This window comes from Protopterus annectens, chromosome 13.part0 (assembly GCF_019279795.1).
Source record: "Protopterus annectens isolate FY-2018-M chromosome 13.part0, PAN1.0, whole genome shotgun sequence".
In the NCBI taxonomy this organism is placed as follows: domain Eukaryota; kingdom Metazoa; phylum Chordata; order Ceratodontiformes; family Protopteridae; genus Protopterus; species Protopterus annectens.
Window position 1 is genome coordinate 405,836,051 of NC_056747.1, and position 19,738 is coordinate 405,855,788.

Genomic DNA, 19,738 nt, shown 5'->3' on the forward strand with positions numbered 1-19,738 from the left:
GTACATGAACTTCCTCAGATAAAATACCATAATTTTACTGCATTAAATATATGTGAACACTCTAGCAATCCCTCCCTAGCTCCAGAAATTAATGATGTCAAGTTCCTTCCCAGGAAAATCAACATTCCTTATAAAATTATCAAATGTAATTAAACACCAGTTAAAAATAATACTTGACACTTCTGAAAATAAAACATTTTAAAACAAATAAAATTATTTAAAATTATTAACTGATCGATTAAAAAATTGATTACTTGATTGATTAAAACAATTTAAAATAGATAAATCACATTCTTATATTTTTCAAACAATTTAGGCCCAAAACTCTCCCATTAGGGGAAACCTTTTAACAGACAAAAACTGCATGAAAAACATGAACATGAAGAGTGAAAAACATGAAAAACTGCATGAAAAAAAAAAAAAAACTAGTTACTGAACAGCGGTTACTTTAAGAATGCTTGTTAGTTTAAACTGCCCCCAAAGAAACAGCATTACTTTAGTTCATAAAATTAATTTTAAATGTTTTAATTATTAAATTCTTATTTTTGTTCTCGACTGACCCTTAAAAACTGATAAAAAACCCTGTCTGGCCAATGATTTAAGCTTTAGCAGGCAACTGATAGAATAGTGGTCATTGATTCCTGGCCAGCTGCTAGTGTCCAAAAGAATTTGCCATTTCAATTCCTTCTGTTCCAAATGTAGCATCCACAAGGTCCACCCCTATCATTTACTGCAACATTTTCAATTGCCATAAACTTAAAAGTGAGTTTCTTGTAATTGAGCAAGTCTTGCTAATGTATTATTAAGGTTTTTCTTCCTGATAGCACAGTTATGCCCATAAATTCTCCTCCAAAACCTGTGTTCCATTTTGCCCACATAAAAGCAGGGACATCATTCACATAGGGCAATATAAACCATGGCTTTGAACTCACAATTAAATGTACTATTAATTATATAAGCCATATCGCAGATAGTAAAGGAGCCACCTATATTAATAAATTTACAGAAAGTTCAAAATCCGCATTTCCCCATACTTAAGGTTTTCTTTTTCATTGTTAGCGCAAAAGGCCTCCTATTCTCCAACATACTCTTAAAGTTGGAGCCTTTTCTGTATACTATAAGTGGTCTTTCACCTAACCCTAATATAACAGAGGTTTCCCCTCCTTCTGTGCAAACTGGATTCCAAATCTCTAAAAAGGATGAATAATTGGAAAGTCTTAGCCTCATTCTCATTCATCAGAATAATTAGTTCCCGGTACCTACCCCTCCCTTTAAAAGGACCATGGACTCAATGGGACTTACCAAGCCAACACAATTAAATAAAGGAAGGCAACTAATTTAATATGTTTTTTTCACTGTATCATGCTGAAATGCTTGCCTATATTTCCCGTCTCTAAAGGTAACAGATAACACGACATTCTCCAATTTTCTTCAACTATTTTATATGTCTGGTGCATATGAAGTCAGCACTAGAATGCAAATGTAAATGAAGATTTCAATTATTAAATGTGCTTAAAAGCTACATAAACGACGATATCTGTATTTTTCAGGCACCCTCCAAGATCAAAGAATATATTGCCATTCACAGCAACTTTTCTTTTTCTTAAAACTTAATAGAAATAACAGTTGTCTATCAGGTTAAATGCAAATTGCTAAAGTATTTTCATGTCACTGTCCTAGATGTAATAAATGCAGTCTGTACGTTGGAGGGGCATGGTTATATTATTCACAGCAGTTACTTTCACTTCACGAATACCTTAATTACGAACATTGTCAACAACATCTAGTTCTGAAGCAACCAATTGTCATGCTGTTCTTTCCCAAAAGGTTGAGAACATGCTGATACTTTTTGCCTTCATTTTTTCTGTGAGTAGTTCTGACAACTACATGTCAACACTGATGATGTAGAAAATTAAGTCTGTTTTATATGTTAAGACTATGAGCACTTTTATTTGCAGATAAATTCTCCTTTAAAGACATGATAAACCACATGACATTATCTTTTACATATTTACATATTTCACATTCCTATTAATTGCTGAATTCTCTAAGGTTTAAATGTGAATTTTTTTATTATGCAGATACAGTTTTCTGTCGCACCTTCTATAACCGGTTTCCATATAAACTTTCCCTAATATTCTTTCATGCTCCTAATGGGTGATTATGTCTTCCACATACTTCTGTTTAGAAAGGTTAGAAGGTATTTGTTTCTGCAGGTAGTATCCACAGAACAGAACAAATGGAGACCTCCACGATGTAAAATGAACTGAATTTATTAAAAAACAAGAGCTTTCACGTACAACAGGTACACTTCCTCAGGTTTACATAAAAGACTCAATATAAATGCTTTATATACCTTAATCCAACAAATTAATTAATCAATTACATAAAACACTTATTCAATTGATCAATCAATTAATCAATCCACTCAAACTCAACAGGGTGTGGTGGAACTCAATATTACTAGAATAAATATGTGTATGTATAAGCCCCTTTTTTATGCCAATATATTTACACAAAATCATCATGCATATGAATTAAATGAAGATAAAATATATATAAATATAGATGTATATACACATAGACATAATACTTAACTAAAAATGTATATCTGATAAAGATGAAAATAAAATGTAAAGCATGAAGAGTATGAAGCATCAAAACACCCAGGGCTACTAGAAACACATCAGTCTTAGAATTTGTGATAGAATAAAAACAATAAATAACAAATGCAGTCATAAACCACATAGAAATATACAGATGTATTTGTATAAAAATGTAAACCAATCAATTTAAATATCATAATCAAATAATACCATGGCCACATACATATAAATAGAATAAAATAACTAACTATAATGACTAACTCTAAATCCAGATTTTATATATCTATCTACGTGCTGCTAATATGGGTAGTATTAAATGCACTTTTAGGATTCTAACAATGGAAAAAAGGAGAGAGTATTAAGCTCTCCTTCCCCACTCCATTTCTCCAAGGGAGCCAAATCCTTCAGTTTTCATTGGCTGCTTTAGCATATGACACGGGGCTAAGGAATGTACTGAGGATATTAGACTGATTTTATATTACAGGTTATGTTCTTCTCCATACCACTTACTACTGCTATGGAAAAAGATTGGAATCTGATTCATGATTACTTGCTTGATTTACAACTGTTTGCATCCATTTGCATGTTTTCCTTCTACTCTCTTCCCAACTGTATAAAGGCTGGTACTCAAAATGTCGGAAAGCTTTGTCTGTCTTATAAGAAAAGGTAGTGACTATAAACTGAAGGGCTGGGAAGGTTAAGAAGGGTTTCAGATTCCAAAATGGTCTTAACAGGGTCTTGAAAAGAGTATACAGAAATACAATCATCCAGATTACCCAGTAAGGTATCTGTTTTCCCAGTTTAATGCTGGGATCCATTTTTGAGAAGAGTTCATAATGAAACATGGTAATGCTCTTTAGTGGTGTGTCATCGTAAGCAAAGTATAACTGCCCACCCAGCTTCTCGGGTTTGGCCTGTAGTTCTTTTGCTGCCAGAACATGCATCCATGCTACATTTCCTAAAAAGAAACAGAAAGAATGCATTATGTTAGTTGGCTTACAAAACTCCATATACTGAGATGAATTCAGCTTTTCAAAGTTCATGTTAAGAGTTGTTGAAAGAAGGCAGAGTAACAAATAATGTGAAATATTATAGTTCGGATCCAAGTATTACCTTTCTTTGTAAACAGAAGAGTAGCTAAACTCATAATGTTGTCCTTTTGTTTGCTTCATTGAAGTGACAACAACCATAACTGATACATAATCAATTAGAAGAAAAAGCTTATCATCACATATTATGAAAGGTATACTTTTAAGGTTTCCAACACTGTAAAATTCATACTGCTAGACTGAAAAAGACTGACCTTACCTTTCAGAAAGTTGCAGTACTGAATGAGAGTGACAGCATTCATGACAACCGACGCCTGTGAATATGTATTCTGTATTGCTTCCTTTATGATACGTAAGAGAGTGTACAATGCAACCTATATTAATAATGCTGCATTTGTACAGTGCACTTGCTTGTGCAACATGTTAGGATTCATTGGGATGCGCTGCATGGCTGAGCAAAGCTTGTTCTGCAAAGTGGCAGTACACCATAGGATAAGTCATGCATGAATTGAAAATGGCATCAATATGTGCAGTTAGCTGTCCTCCAATGCCACAATTAGAGCAATTAAAAAAGCCACAAGTCATTCAATGTGCAACTTGTGAAGCAAGGTAGCATCCATGTGTCATCTAGAACAAATCCCACAATAAATGAAGGCAAACGGTAGGGCAAGTCAGCATGCGGTAAATCAGGGTGTCATCAAGCAACAAATAGTACTGTCTTGCAGGAGGGCCATGGTGGTGGCTACCTAGATGGCCATTGTTATGCCAACTGCCTCCTACACCTCCTGTTACACTGATAGCTATGCCACAGGAGGCAAGTGAGCTGGGCTTCTTCTCTGGGAGATACTGAAATCTCCTCAAGCAGATGTTTTCAAAGGCTTCTCACTTCCACAGCCAAAATTTGCTGGAGTAGGGGTTAACTGAGAAAAATGTGCCTGCAGCACATTGATCTCATATTCTGGAGGGTGACTACAGAACAGGAAGGATAATATTACTGAAGATGCCCTACAAATAGCACAATTAATAAAATACAGCTAAGTAGATACGTTGCACATTAATCACTCTGTCCTGCAAGTTTCAGATGCCTTCTTCAATAGCAATCACAACTCCCACTCTGCTAGTGCTGATAAACACAAGGGTCAAAATGGCCATCTCACACACGTGTAGGTAAGATACACACACTTCATTGCAAATCTACACTCTTACCTGGATACAAGTGATAGTAGTGGTCTGGAAAGTGCCCACGTCATTGCATTTAAGTTGGAGTCCAATATGCATGTGCAAGACAGCAAATACATGGAAATGTGCCCATGGCTTATGCAGCAGTGACATAACTAGACGAAAAAGAAGTAGAACAGAGCCATTGCTGGTATGTGTCAGAAGACTTAACTTTAATGGGAACACATTCCTGAATAACAGAAAAAAAAGTTAAAATTACACTTTAAAAAAACAGGAGCAAGTGTAAATATTTACTGTACAAGTCATGCTTTTCCTGCCTAACCTGCATTTCCCAATGGTGATGATGATCTGCAGGGAGGAAGCACAGCAGGTCATCTCATCATATTGGTACTTGCATTGTTCACCAGTGCTGGGGATGCCAGTAGCCTCGCCAAGCAGCTCAGTAAGGTCATAACATGCATCTGCCTTATGAAATGGACCCTGATAGGAGGGTCCCAGCATCTATTCCCTGAGATGGCCATGCAAAAGGTAGAGCATAATCTTGCTCTTCTTCAGACACCTGGCAAGCACCCTTTGAGGGTCATCAGCATTAGCAGTAATCGCCACAAGTCTTTTAAAAAAGACCCGGGATTTGTGCTGTAAATCTCAATACTGAATTGTGAACAGTGCAGCCAGGCATAGCCATAAAATAGAAAGCACATGCACAAGCATGCAGTTTGCACAAGCCCTCACTCACTGTGTATTGGGAGCATAATGTGCAAACTAGCTGCTTGTTAAGTCACCTGAAATATAGCGGTTCATAGACATACATTGAACATATCCCTGTTTTGAAGGCATACCACATAAACTGTCATTTACTTGCAGCATGTGGATGGTCTGTCATACTAAATGACAAAGTGTGCACTGAGAAAGGGAGCAGCAGTAGCACTGATACAGCATTTTGCAGCGTCTATCAGCAGGGAAGAGCATTCAGAAGACACAGCTCTGCAGAGTTACAGAACATTCTTTAGTACTGCACTAAGTATGTCTCTGATGTGATGTACATATGAGCCCTTGCAGTGGTACAGAGTATAGGTTCATATTCTAATCTGCAATATGATTTCTTGTAACATGAACCTATATATAACTCATATATAATATATGCAGATGAACATCGACACTGTAGATGATGGACCACAACCTACCATCAAGACTGCTTATTCTCATGCTGTTCTATATATTCTATACATATAATGTTGTGAGCCTATGATGTGGAGACACTCTCATGGCCCCCACATGTCTAAACTCAACATTATACCACAAAAGCTTACTGCCACATGTTACCTCAGTTGTCCATAACCCAAGCCGTCACTGTGGCAGCCACCCTACCAGATGTCTAGGGTATTATCGGAGTACCCCACTGCCCACAGTATAGCATATCTGTGGCACTTACTGTGTTCTTACTTCTGCCCACAAACGTGTTGTTCCCCAATCTGAAGCACCTACGAATCTAAGTTGAGGTGCAAAGAAAAGACTATTTGTTCCTCACTTAGGAGCAAGTCAGGTCCATTTCTGTGCAAAAAAGTTCTATTTTTATGACTAAAAAAAAAAAAATACTTGCCTACTTTTAAATACTGTAGCAAACTGCTTGCTACAACTTATACCACATACATGCTTCATTCCTGACTGCAAAAGGAGAAAATGAGAAACGGCATTCACTTCTGTACCAGTATTCAGAAATGCTGATACAGAATGAATGCCAGTACTCTTTACTGAATTTTCCATACATATGCCAACCATTTACTGCTTCCTCAGTTGTTGAGCCATAGTAGTGCTATGGTGCACAATCCCATAATGCAGTTCCATCCATAGGACAGTATGACTCCAGTCTTGATGCCATACAGTCATGCAGAATCATGGTCAGCATTCATATCAAAGAACTTTCACCCTGACCCTGAAGAATGTGATGCCTGACTCCACCAACCCCAAAGCAGTGTGGGATACTTCCATGTCTGCCTCCTGTAACCCTCCCTCTTACATTAGTACTGTTTATTCCCTGTTACTGTGCCCTCACCCAACCTGTATAGCTTATGATGACTCTGCTGTGCCTATCTCTCTGGCCTTTGTGGGCATTGTAAAGTCTGATGCACAGACTGGCCACACTATGAAATGAACTGCATAGCCTGGGTGTTTGAATGCATGCATCAGTTTTCTTCTGTGTTCTCCATGTCACAGTCCATAATTGTGGACCAGATGACATCTCTTTGCCAGCACTGCTACGATCTGTGCTTACCTCTGCCTTGCATGGGGTACTGCTGCAACCAGTTTTTCTGACAGCTCACAATTTGACTTACCTTTCACAGGTCTGTAGGGCAGTACTATGGTTGTCTAAATCTGTAACTGTTTTCACAACACCATGTTGTGTAGAATGAGGCAAACCACAAATATTTTATGGCAGATCTGTACTGCATATGCAGTGCACCATTAGATGTGTCCAAACAGCAGAAGCAAACCTTCAAAAGTTCAAGCATGTTTGACAGTGTTATATGTTTGCAACAATACAGTGGTCTAGGCCATCTTTGCCATAGTCTAGGGATACAGAAGCCGACTCTTAGTCATGGTTCTAAAGCATACCTAGCATCACCTGCAGCATACAGCAGTGGCGAACAGTATGTGTAGCCTGCAGCCAACTACCATGATAGCACTATATCTAGGCCTATGTGGCTGGCACTGTGTGCATCTACAAGCTGTCACCTTGTGGCATCATCCCACATGAAATGCTGGTAGAGAACACAGAACTGCCAGATGTGGGTATTATGGGAACTGCTCAGACTGTGCACAGACACACCTTATATAAAATCCTGTGGAAACCCTTCCAGTTTGTACACTGTATGCCGTGTGAAACAGGAGACGACATAACAGCAATGTGGGTGCAGTCAATACCCTACTGGACCTTAGAAAATTGGCTTATGTCATAAAAAAGTACAGTTTTGTACCTACCATAAATGTAGATGTTCGAAGATCCACATTGCTGCAGTCCTTACACTTGGGTAGTCCGCTGTCCTCGGTCGGCCCGAATATCAGTATAAGGCTGACGTCGGTCAAGGCGCATTAGACTGACATCAGGACGTCAGGGTACAAATGCGCATGACCGACGTCATATCCTCAGTCTTTTCTTGCCCCAGATGTCAGAAGACCCTAAAAGAAAGGTCAAAACCAAAAGACAGCAAACAACCAACCAACCACCCTTGCACTAATAATATGTACCATATATACAATATACACAATATATACAACCTAACCCACACAACCGCCTCTAACTACAGAGGGGAAGGAGGGAGGGTAAATTGGACTGCAGCAATGTGGATCTTCGAACATCTACATTTATGGTAGGTACAAAACTGTACTATGTTCTTCATCTCACATTGCTGCAGTCCTTACACTTGGGTAGAATCCCAAAGCAGAGGTAAGGGAGGATGGCAAACTATAAAGCAGTAGGAGCTGCCAAAATGCCCTGTAAAATAGCAGTGGCAAAACCAGCCCTAGATTTAGAGTAAAGTGGAAGGTGATAATGCTTAGAGAAAGTATGCACTGAACTCCAAGTAGCTGCCTCCAAAATATCTTTAGTTGCCACTCCTTAAAAAGCTGTCGAAGTGGCAGTAGCCCTAGTGGAATGAGGCCTAATCCTAGCTGGAATCTCCTTGCCATGATGGGAATAACAGAAAGCAATGCAAAACCCAATCAACTTAGAAATAGTTTGTTTTGACACAGGCTTGCCCTGAGAACTCAAAGCAAAAGAAACAAATAACTGCTGAGACTGCCTGAACCCTTTAGTTCTGCTCAAATAATATCGCAGCTGCCTGTGCACATCTAAAGTGTGCAAAATCTTTTCCCCTTTATTTTGGGGATTTGCATAAAAAGTAGGCAAATGAATAGTTTGGTTTAAAGCCACACTAGACACCACTTTAGGCATAAAGGAAGGATTAGTACGCAAAGATACCCTATCCTTATGGAAAATTAAGAAAGGCTCAACCGCCATAAGGGCCTGCAATTCAGAAACCCTTCTTGCAGAGGTAATGGCCAACACAAAAGCAGTCTTCCATGATAAATATTTCAACTCGGTAGTAGCTGCAGGCTCAAAAGGTTGTAGAGTGAGTTTCTCCAACACAAAATTGAGATCCCAAGCAGGAGTAGGAGCTCTACGTGGGGTCTTATATTCTTTGCCCCTCTAAGAAATTGCTTGAACAAAGGATGAGAAAACAATGGTGGGTCACAATCATAGTGAGCCGAAATTGCTGCAGCATGAACCTTAATAGAAGAGAAGGAAAACCTTTGTCCAGTAACTCAGTAAGATATTGAAGAGCCATACTTAAATTAGGCTCAGAAACATCAAAATCCTTTGCTGCACTCCAAAATAAAAATCTCTTCCATTTATCTGCGTACACTTTCCTTGTACTAGGCCTTCTAGCTTCCAAAATAACATTCAAAACTTGCTGTGGAAGTTGAGACCTTCTATGGTTCAAAACAGAATATGCCAGGCTGTTAGGTGAAGAGAGTGAAGCTTGATATTGAGTAAATGACTGTCCTCCTGAGACAACAGGTGTGGAATCAAGGCAAAGGCCATGGAGGCTCCCGCATCAGACTTCTCAGTAATGGGTACCAGTGCTGTCGAGGCCAATCTGGAGCTATTAAAATCATCTTTGGCTTGTCCTGTCTGACCTTTAGAAGTACCTTTGGGAGGAGAGGCAGAGGTGGAAAGGCATACACATGAAGATTGCTCCAATTGAAAGAAAGAGCATCCACTTTCCAAGCTGTGGGATGAAACCTTTAAGTGCAAAACTTTGGCAGCTGGTGGTTTAGTGGAGAAGCGAACAGATCTATGTCTGGAGTTCCCCATGACACTGTCAATTTCTGAAATACATGAGGATCCAATTTCCACTCGTGGGGATCCATAATTCGTCTGCTCAACACATCTGCTAAGGAGTTCTGTGCTCCCGGCAGAAACCTTGCCTGAAGATGTAGCTGTAAACTGAGAGCAGTCTCCCACAAAATCATTGCTTGCCTGCATAGAGGATAAGAATGTGTTCCCTCTTGCTTGTTGATGTACCACATGACAGTTGTGTTGTCTGTTAGAATCAACACCTGCCCTGGAAGAAGTAAATCCTTGAAAGCTATTAATGCAAACTGGACTGCTAACATCTCCTTCAAGTTGATATGTAGATGTAGTAGTCTGGCAGGCCACTTGTCTTGTATCCACTTTCCATTTAGATGAGCTCCCCAAGCTTTGTCTGAGGCATCTGTCGTTAGAATCTGACTCGCCTCTGGCCGGGTCACAGAGAGTCCCTTGTTTAGGTGACATTCCTGAGCCCACCACAAAAATTCCTTTTGAATGCAAGGTATTATTTGAATGACAGTGTCCAGATCCTGGCAGTGCTGTGTCCATACGTTTTTGAGATACCATTGTAGCTTCCTCATATGCAGTTTGGCATTGGGAAGCACCAGAATACAAGATGCCATGAACCCCAAGGCTTGAAGGACTGTCCTTGCAGTCAGCCTGGACTGATGAGACAATTGATGAAAGTAAAGGGAAAGATTCTTTTGTTTGTCCGGGGTCAAAAAGGCCATCTGGGATGCTGTATTCAGTCTTACACCCAGAAAGCACATGTCCTGAGAGGGTACTAGACTGGACTTTATTTCGTTCACAGAATACCCCAGGCATCTTAGCACTGCTATCACATATTCCAAATGAAGAAGCTCGTCCCTTCCTTGAGCCAGAATCAGGCAATCGTCCAAATAAGGATAGATCTGTATTCCTTTTAGCCTGAAGAAAGCTATCACTGGAGCCAGAACTTTCGTGAACACTCTGGGCGCAGTAGATAAGCCAAAGGGCAATGCAGAGAACTGATAATGAGAAGTCCCAGCCCGAAAACGCAGATACTTTCTGCAACTCAGTCTGATAGGAACATGAAGGTAAGCCTCCTTGAGATCCAAAGTTACCATCCAATGATCTTTGCGCAGCAGAGGTAAAAGCTGTTGTAACGTCAACATTTTGAACTTGGGAATGTCCAGATAAGTGTTGAGGATAGATAAATCCAAAATTGGTCTCCACGTGTTCCCCTTTTTTGGTACTAGGAACAGGCGAGAATAAAATCCTAGGCCCACTTCTGGCATAGGGACCGGCTGTATGGCCCCTATTTGAAGTAACAGAGAAATTTGTTTGTGAGCCTCTATTCTTTGCTGAGGAGGAACGTCTGGCATGCCTTTGAAAGGAGGCAAGGTATGGAAATAAAACCTGTAACCTTGGTGTATGATATCCAATACCCATCTGTCTTGGGTAATTAAACTCCAATTTTCCTTGAAAAGTGCCAACCTTCCTCCCAAAGGTGCTGCCGACGAGAAGGCTCTGGCAGCTGAAAAGGTAGGTCATTGGGTCTGTTTACGAAAGGACTGACCCCTGCCCTCACCAAGACTGTGCAGGTGAACTCCTGTTCTAGGCCTGAAAGAGCCCTGAGCTCTGCCCCTACCACGTCTAGATCTACCCCTAGACTGGGAATCATAAGAAGGATACGTCCACCCCTTGGTAGGCCAATTTCTACTAAACTTCGGAGGCTGAACCTGCAAAAAATCTTTAACAGTCTGCATAGACTTAGCCTTGTCTTCCATTTTCTTTAAGACTGCCTCAACAGGTGAACCAAACAACACATCAGATTGTAAAGGAGCATCTAAAATCCTTGTCTTAACATGGTCAGACAAATTCTGATCCCTCAGCCAGGCGTGCCTGCGAAGAACTGACCCAGTGGCAGCCACCCTAGACGAGGCCTGTACAGCATCTAAACCACATTGCAAAGAATGCTTACCCACCTGTTCCGAAACATGTACTAAATCTTGTAACTCTTTACACTCAACACCTTCCGCCAGAGCATCTACCTTAGACTTCAATTGAGAAAGCAGATAGTTTTGGTATTTCAACATGTGAAACTGGCAATTCAAAGCCCTCATAGCTAAGGTGGAAGAAGTATAGACTTTCTTTCCCCATCTATCCAAAGCCCTGGCCTCTTTATCTGGAGGAACCGGATTTTTAACAACAGAAGCCTTAACACCCTTAGGCCCCTGACTAACAGTTTCTGGGTCCGCCCTAGGACTCTTAAAAAGATACTTATGAGCTTCAGGCACCCTGTAATACCTATCCGGCTTAACAGGAGCAGGAGGCAAAGAATCAGGATTAAGAGAAGCCTCTGCAAACACATCTTCCACAACATCCAGAACAGGAGGTATAGCCAAAGGCCTATGCTGGGGTAAACACAAAAATTCCCTAAGCCTTTTCCTGGAATCAGAGAAGTCCTGACCTTCCCACTTAAAATGCTCCCTCATGGAATGAAGAGTCTCTGAAAAGAAAAATCTTCAGGAGGAGAAGCAGAAGGAGTAGAATCATCCACATCAGAATCAGAATAAGGAGAATACTCCTGCAAGTCTTCAGTCAAGACTCTGAAACATCCAAGCCTGCTCAAAACTCCCCAACTCAGGTTCCACCCTAGGTCTCTTATCAGGAGGGGGCAAAGAACCTCTAATCAAAGTAATCAAATCTTCTGCCATTTTAAGCATATGCTTCTTGGGCACAGAACCTGAAGAACTAGGGGTGACACCAACTGAAGCTAAACCTGGCCTGCCTCTGGGAGAAGCCTTGGAAACAGAAGGAGAGGGCCTAACCACCCTAGGAAGGGAAGGGAGTACAGTAACCTGAGAAGCCCCTTCAGCCTGACCTGCCTCCTGAGAGGCCACATCCTGCAATAACAAAGTCTCCCCTGGGACTCCAGAGAAACCTCCGGCGAACCCCGCTCCACCGACACCTCTAAAGAACCGGCGTCCGCACGGACGGTTCTTCTAGCCTAGGCTTAGCTGCTTTGTCCTTGCGCTTCGAAGAAGCGGGCGGAGCATCCGACGGCATATTATAATTGCACCACTTCGAAGACTAACCTGGCACAATCTAACCTTCTCTTAATAGTGCGCTTATTGAATCTAGCACAAAAGCGACACCCAACAACGTCGTGCTCAGGCCCTAAACAAGGAATACACAAAGTATGATAATCTCTATGCGGTATCTGTTTCCCACAAGAAATACAGTTATTCACTTTTTCTGACATCCGGTAAACCACTGAGGCAAGAAAAAACTAAAATATTCCCCAACGGGGTACTTAGCCAACTTTGACTCGGTCTGAAACTCCGAATTCGAAAAATTTCAGAACGCCAACCGGCACTTGCAACGCTGCTTCTGCATCGGACCATGCGGCAAAAAAGACTGAGGATATGACGTCGGTCATGCGCATTTGTACCCTGACGTCCTGATGTCAGTCTAATGCGCCTTGACCGACGTCAGCCTTATACTTTGATATTCGGGCCGACCGAGGACAGCGGACTACCCAAGTGTAAGGACTGCAGCAATGTGAGATGGTGAGCTGGTATAGGATTTTCATGACAAATGCTTGAGAAACTCCTAGTGCATCCCCTTTTGGATGCTGGAAAGATCTGCAGTGAGGATGGGCACTGCTACAGAAACCTTCATGTGCACTGGGATAGGCATTCCATTTATCTCTTTTAACTTTGTGTGAGGGTAGGACATGTCTACAAAACCTTGTATGGTATCTCTGTTCACACAGTAGTTGTCAGTAATGTCCTGGTCATGGTGGTCATGACATGTTAGCTGCTGGTGGACTCCAGTGTGTTGTAGAGGTGACCACAAAGCCAATGTTTTCTGCCCACACTGATGCTAATCCTATCATCATAACACAGGTGAAGATCTTGTACACACTGTTAAATGCTGGTGATCACAATAGCTAATCACTGATTCTGTGTTTAATTTATACTTTTCTGTATCACTTCTGCATGTTTGGTTTCATCATTTGCATATACAATGTGTCTATTGGTATGCTACCTCTCATTCGTATGCCATTATGCAGCCATTAGCATACTGCTCTATTTTTTGTGGTGGCCAGCATGTGCTATGAATGTCTTTGAATCACTTCCTTCCTCCCTGTTAGTCACCATCCACAACATTTACCTCTCATAATAGTGTGCACTAATTGCTTTTGACTAACCCCCCATAATTTTCAGTTTCAGGACATTATAGAGCAGACAGAAATATAGAAGCTAGTTAAGATGATTAATTTCTTTAGCCTACCCATTTTCAAGAAGGCTGGGCCCCATATCCTTGCCGTTCTATTTTGGTTCATTTATATAGATATATATATATATATATAGATATATATATATATATATATATATATATATAGAGAGAGAGCGGGAGAGAGGGAACCATGGCTCCAAAGTGATCAGAAACTCTCATGAAATTTGCACAGAATTCTTGAAACCACATACCCATAAAATATATTTACATTGTGTTCCTTGTTTAAAAAGCTGTATCTAACATTTTCTAAAAAAAAATATTTTGAATACTATGCATTATTTAAAGAAAGAGGAAGAATGTCTTCATACAGCAATAACTACAGGCTTCAGACTCTTATGTCTTAAGTCAATGTATCTATGGTTTGATAAGATCTATACTTTACTAACTGGAAAAGAAATGATAGGTGCCCTTTTGCTTTAAAGTCATTGGAATGCCGTAGACTGTCAATATTTTATGCGGATTTTAGCCTGACTGACCTTACCTACAAGTGCTTTCAGATTTTCTTGCTAAATTTTTAGCAAAAGGCAGATGAGTGCTCAGCCCCATGTACCATACTGTATGAGGCAATGCAATAGCACTAAAGTCATTCCACACTTGTTAAAACTGCACTTCTGCTGTTACCTTTAAAGTGGTCAGAAATATTGCTCTTACTTGAAGGTAGCGGTTTTAATTTTGATGTTACAACAGCATCATAAAGATGTTACCATCAGCTGAACAAATCAGGAGTTCTATACATTTCCATAGAACACATGGCTAATTAGCACTAGCCAGTCCCCAGACTGCTGCGTTAGCATGCAGTTTCATTCATGAAATCCCTCTCTGCTGACATGCACATGAGGGGAAAACTGCAGTGCTACAGCAGTCTGTAAATCAGTAGGGTTTAGAGACATTTGGATGATGTGGCAGAGCTTTTCCAAGGTCTCTTTTTTTCTGTAAGAATCTATAAATCCATATCCAGTAACTCTGTCTGTCAGAGTATGTGATATATTTATATTAGCATTTAACCAAATAGCACAAAAAAATGCTGTGCATCCTACTGGCTATTCAGTCCTCCTGGCTGTCCCTTCTGATATTCATTTATAACCAGTGAACATTTCTAGCAAAGTTTGTCAGAGTATAATGACTGTAAGTCCCAGACTCTGTTTAGTTGGCAATTTTAGGTGCAAGGACATGTAGACATCTCAGTTTCAAGTTATGCATGCCCTTTCCAATTAGTCTATCCTTTGAGAGGTGCTGGCTGGTGTATTTCCAGCATTAGAAGTCATTTTTATTTTTGCAGTATTAATTATTTTCTGATCATGTCAGCTCAATACAGCCATATTCTGACTATGTATTGCATCCCCTTGAATAGAAATGATATACATCCCCCCATATAAACTGAATTCATCAAAAATGGCAGGCTGAAAGAGATCTAAACCTATTATTGACATGAACTAACAAAAAGCCTGCATAATGGAACAGGCTGCTAGTTTGTATAACATTTGGCTTCTTTAAGGGTAAGGTATACAAGTTTTGTTCAGGGCAGAGAATAAGAATACAGCACAGTTCCAGAACGTGCAGACACAGACACACACACACACACACACACACACACACACACACACAAAAAACAGTACAGAACACAAATTTAACATGTCAATAAAGAGGAGCACAGGCGACTCAACTATACAGCACTACAGTGAGAGGGGTACATGTGTGTAGGCATGCTGATGTTGTACCCAATATTATTTGCTCCCACAGTAGATCCGCGGTGGTGGTGCTGCGGTAGCGTTGTTGCCTCACAGTAAGACGCTGACCAGTTCGACTCTCAGCTAGAGCTTCTTCTGCATGGAGACATGCGTGAATGGGCGTACCTTCGTTGAAGGTTGTGCGTCAGGGCTGGCAACTCAGCACGTAAAAATCAACTGCCATTCATTAGCGGACCGGAGTTCCGCTGTGGCGACCCTTAACAGGGAAAAGCCGAAGACACAACAACATACTTTACACAGTACATACCCCTATATAACGATGAACTGGAACTTATAGGGACAGGTTGCTCTAATATCATGGACCACTTTGTTGCTAGTGCAATTTATGTATACATAATCCATGCAGGTTCACAGAGTTATACTTGTATTCTTAATGTAAAGTGAATTCCTATGTAAGGTTGTAATCCTTAGATAAATAAGGCTTATCCTACAATTGCAGATTACTCTGTACATTCTCAAAGCTGCCTATAATTCCACAAAATCCTACTTTTTTGATACACTGCTGCCTAGATCTTCAAGCAATTTCAATGTGTCAATAAATTAGCATACAAGATGGCAGCACATTCTGCAACTTTATAGTGCTTTATGCAGTACATAGGGAGATGGCATAAATTTACATAAAAGTGTATGAATTGCTTTATTTTCCTGCATTTATGACAAGAAGTGCTGCCAGGTACATGGGCATGCATTCAACATCCTGTGATTGCAGGCTTGTGCTGGAAACCTATGTAAGTGCATGTATAATGCTTCTGAGCAGTGACAAGCTGCACTGCTCATGATTCCGAAATCACATTTTCTCTGTTATTCACCAGCCATCATTTTAACCTTCATGCAAGTGTCCACCATTTTCAAAGAAAATTTGTGTTGCAACAGCTACGTCTGCTACTGTCGAGCAGGGGCGGCTTACCAGTTGCATAAAGTGAAGAGGAATGAGATGATGCATTATCTCCTTCAGAGCCATTTGAGGAGCAGCAACTGGAACCCTATGATGATCACCTTAGAAATGTTGACCTGGTATGATCTGGCTGAGGTGCTTACTAGAACAACTCTGGTACTGAAATGATGAAACTGTGATGCCACCTCTCTATGCGTGAGATGCAGAGTTAAGGCAACAATGTCTTGAATACTATGTAAGTTGCTGTCATTGTCTTTTTTTGGGGGGATTAGGACAGATCTTGTAATTGGCAGTTCTTTGTTTCAGAGTACATAGAAAATAGTGGTGGGCTACTGCATGGTGAATCTATAGTTGGCTGATGGTATGTATTGTAATAGGATAGTGACATTTCCTGTATGGTCCTGCAAGGAACTGTGATGTGGTAGAGTTATGCTGGGACATCTCATAGTGCCTTTGTGCTGCCTGATGTGTCCCCATGTTTACCAGGGTCATATATTTGTGTAGGTCTGCTAATCCATATACAAGGGACACTCAACTGCCTACTGCTAGGGACACTGTTAATGGAGATATGTATGGGACTGTAGATTGTTACTGTTATTTTTACCTTGCATCCATTGCAGTTCTCTGATGTAAGCTTTTCTCTTTGTGCACAAGAAGAATGAGACATGAACTGTGTTTACTGCAGAGAGAGGATGGATTAGCAGCTAGGCAGGATTACTTGTATTGACAAAGGCTGACCTGTATTATGTATGCTATATCCAAATAGGTTCACATATGGTGACCTTTCCATTATGTCTTCTCCATGCAAGTCCTGATGATTGAGATGATCAGCAAGGGATTGTCCCAGAGCCTGCCCCATCCTACTTTTCTGTGCTGTTTTGTCTGCCTCTACTAACTGACATAGTCACATTTTCTTCCCGTTTTCCTATCACTCATTCCCCACTTATCTTTTTTCTATATGCAGAAAACACAACCTTACCCCCACAAAATCCTGCCCTACCCCAAAATGCACTGTATTACATATCTTGTCATTCTGTGTGTCTGTTTCCTTGCTGCATTTCCCTGTTTCCTAAACACACCTTTGTTCCCCTTTTATAAATCAGACAGGTGACTATGTGTATGGACACCATAGTGCCATGGTTGGAAGTTCTGAATAACCATCAGATGTTATATGCTTCTTTGTGCTGTCCTACAGATGGAAGCTTCAACATAAATAGCATGGCCTTTGTATGTAGTGCTATGCATTGCATTATTTGGATATGCAGTGGTTTGAGAAGTAATGTTTTCAGATCTCAATAAATTCACAGAAGGTGGCACATAGCCACTGTATCTCTTCTGCTTCGCAGCTTTTCTTTATATGTTTCACTGCACAGATGTGTCTGCATCCATAATTTATGAACTGCTCATCTATGTAGAACAGATGTCAGCTACCTGCTTGAAAGTGCTGGCTGTCTTGCTTTAGATATGCAGATAGTTTATACACTGCTATGCTCTTCCAGTATTGTGCCTGGATATGGGATTAAGCCAGTGAGAAACTGAGGATGTTACTAAGGTAAATTGGGTTGTTTTGGATAATAAAGTAGCCCAAGTGGTAAAAGATTGAGTGTTTTGTCTAGCCATATATTCAGATAACTGGTGTGCTACTGCTTCAGCCTTCTTCTGCTGTCTCTTTTAACAATGCTGATCCAGTGTTTGGCTGTATGGACCAATTTAGCTGCAGTGAAAAATGTCCCCGATTCAAATATTTTATGCTGATTTCAAGCCATTTGGCTCTGAATAACTGATAGGTAATCTTCAACTCATGCCTTAGTTCTGTGGTAATGACTGGTGCAGACTGGCTGTCATTTTATCAATGCAAAAAGTGGTCTGGTGGAAAGGCTGGTCAAGTGTGTTTCAGTGTTTTTAGAGAGTCGAAGTACCAATTTCTGGTGTATTCCAGCTGTAAACAGAACAGCTGAAGAGAGGATAGCATTACTATATAATCTAAAAGGCCTATATTTGGGTTAGTAGCCACTTGTAATTTTAAATATTGTTTATGAGTGTCCTGGAATAATGAGGCTAAATGGGCAAAAATGCAGACTTGCATAAATTACGTCCAGCATCACTTCTCTTGGAGAATTCCCTTTTTTGTGAAGTATGGTGATCTCAGAGCTAGTATGCATAAACAGCAGTGATGTGGGGGTAGAGGTGCAAAGGGGCTTGTCCCTTCAAAAAAAAAAAAAACTTTAAACAAGAACAGCAATTTTCAACATAAGCTATTCTCCTGTATTTTCATACTTGTTTTTATAATTCCTGAACCCATAACCATGAGTCTCAAAGTTACAACAAGGAGCCATTTGAGGTAGTTAGTAGAGCCACTTAATATAGCTATCCAAATTATAGATTTCCATTTATGAATGTTTAAGACTCAGTCCCTTTAAAAAGTCCTCCAAAACAAATAACTAAGAAGACAAAGCATATAAGACCCATACGCTTCCCCAAAAAAGATTTGAAGGGGGGCAAATCTGCTCATACAGTTTGCCTCATAAGCCCTTAACTTATATACCAGCACTATGACAGTACAACTGTGGGGTACAATGAAAATCCCCAAAACAGTAAACAGAAACTAAACACACAGAAACCCTGCTGTACATGCATATGTATAAAAAACGTTTTGTTCTAAAGAAAATTCGACTTCTTATGATTGGGCAGTTAGAGCCTGATCAATTGGTCAGCAGGGACTTGCAAGTAAATACATTATACAGTGATTTTCCAAAGTCTTGATGGAGAAGTGGCACCAAACTGTTTATCTTACATAAGGAATATTTGTGGTCTGCACTCTTGTGGCAGGACAGGTAGCTTACACCATTCAAAACTGGGAATTGCTGGATGAAGGCTTACTGTGTCTGTTAATCTAAAGTGTCTTACTTTTGATTTAAGGAATTGGGCTCCAAACCAGTTATTTTACATTAAGAAAGTTTTGTTCTTCACTGTTGTGGGAGGAGAGGGTAGCTTCTACCCTTCTGAGGCGGGAATTGATGGTGAAAGCTTATTGTGCCTGTTATTCTATGAGTCTTTGTTCACTTGGTCTCCAAACTAATTATTTTACATTAGGAAGGTTT

At 40.3% G+C, this 19,738-nt stretch overlaps 1 protein-coding gene across 1 annotated transcript in view; it reads right to left on the reverse strand.

Annotated features, from left to right (window-relative positions):
* Positions 1 to 2,257: 2,257 nt before the first annotated feature.
* The window catches only part of LOC122787370 (3 beta-hydroxysteroid dehydrogenase type 7-like), a 241,988-nt gene continuing 224,507 nt past the window's right edge, over positions 2,258 to 19,738 (reverse strand). The window contains exon 6 of the mRNA XM_044054031.1: positions 2,258 to 3,564. Coding sequence (XP_043909966.1) covers positions 3,122 to 3,564 — 443 coding nt within the window. The 3' untranslated portion in view covers positions 2,258 to 3,121. The remainder of the gene's footprint in view (positions 3,565 to 19,738) is intronic.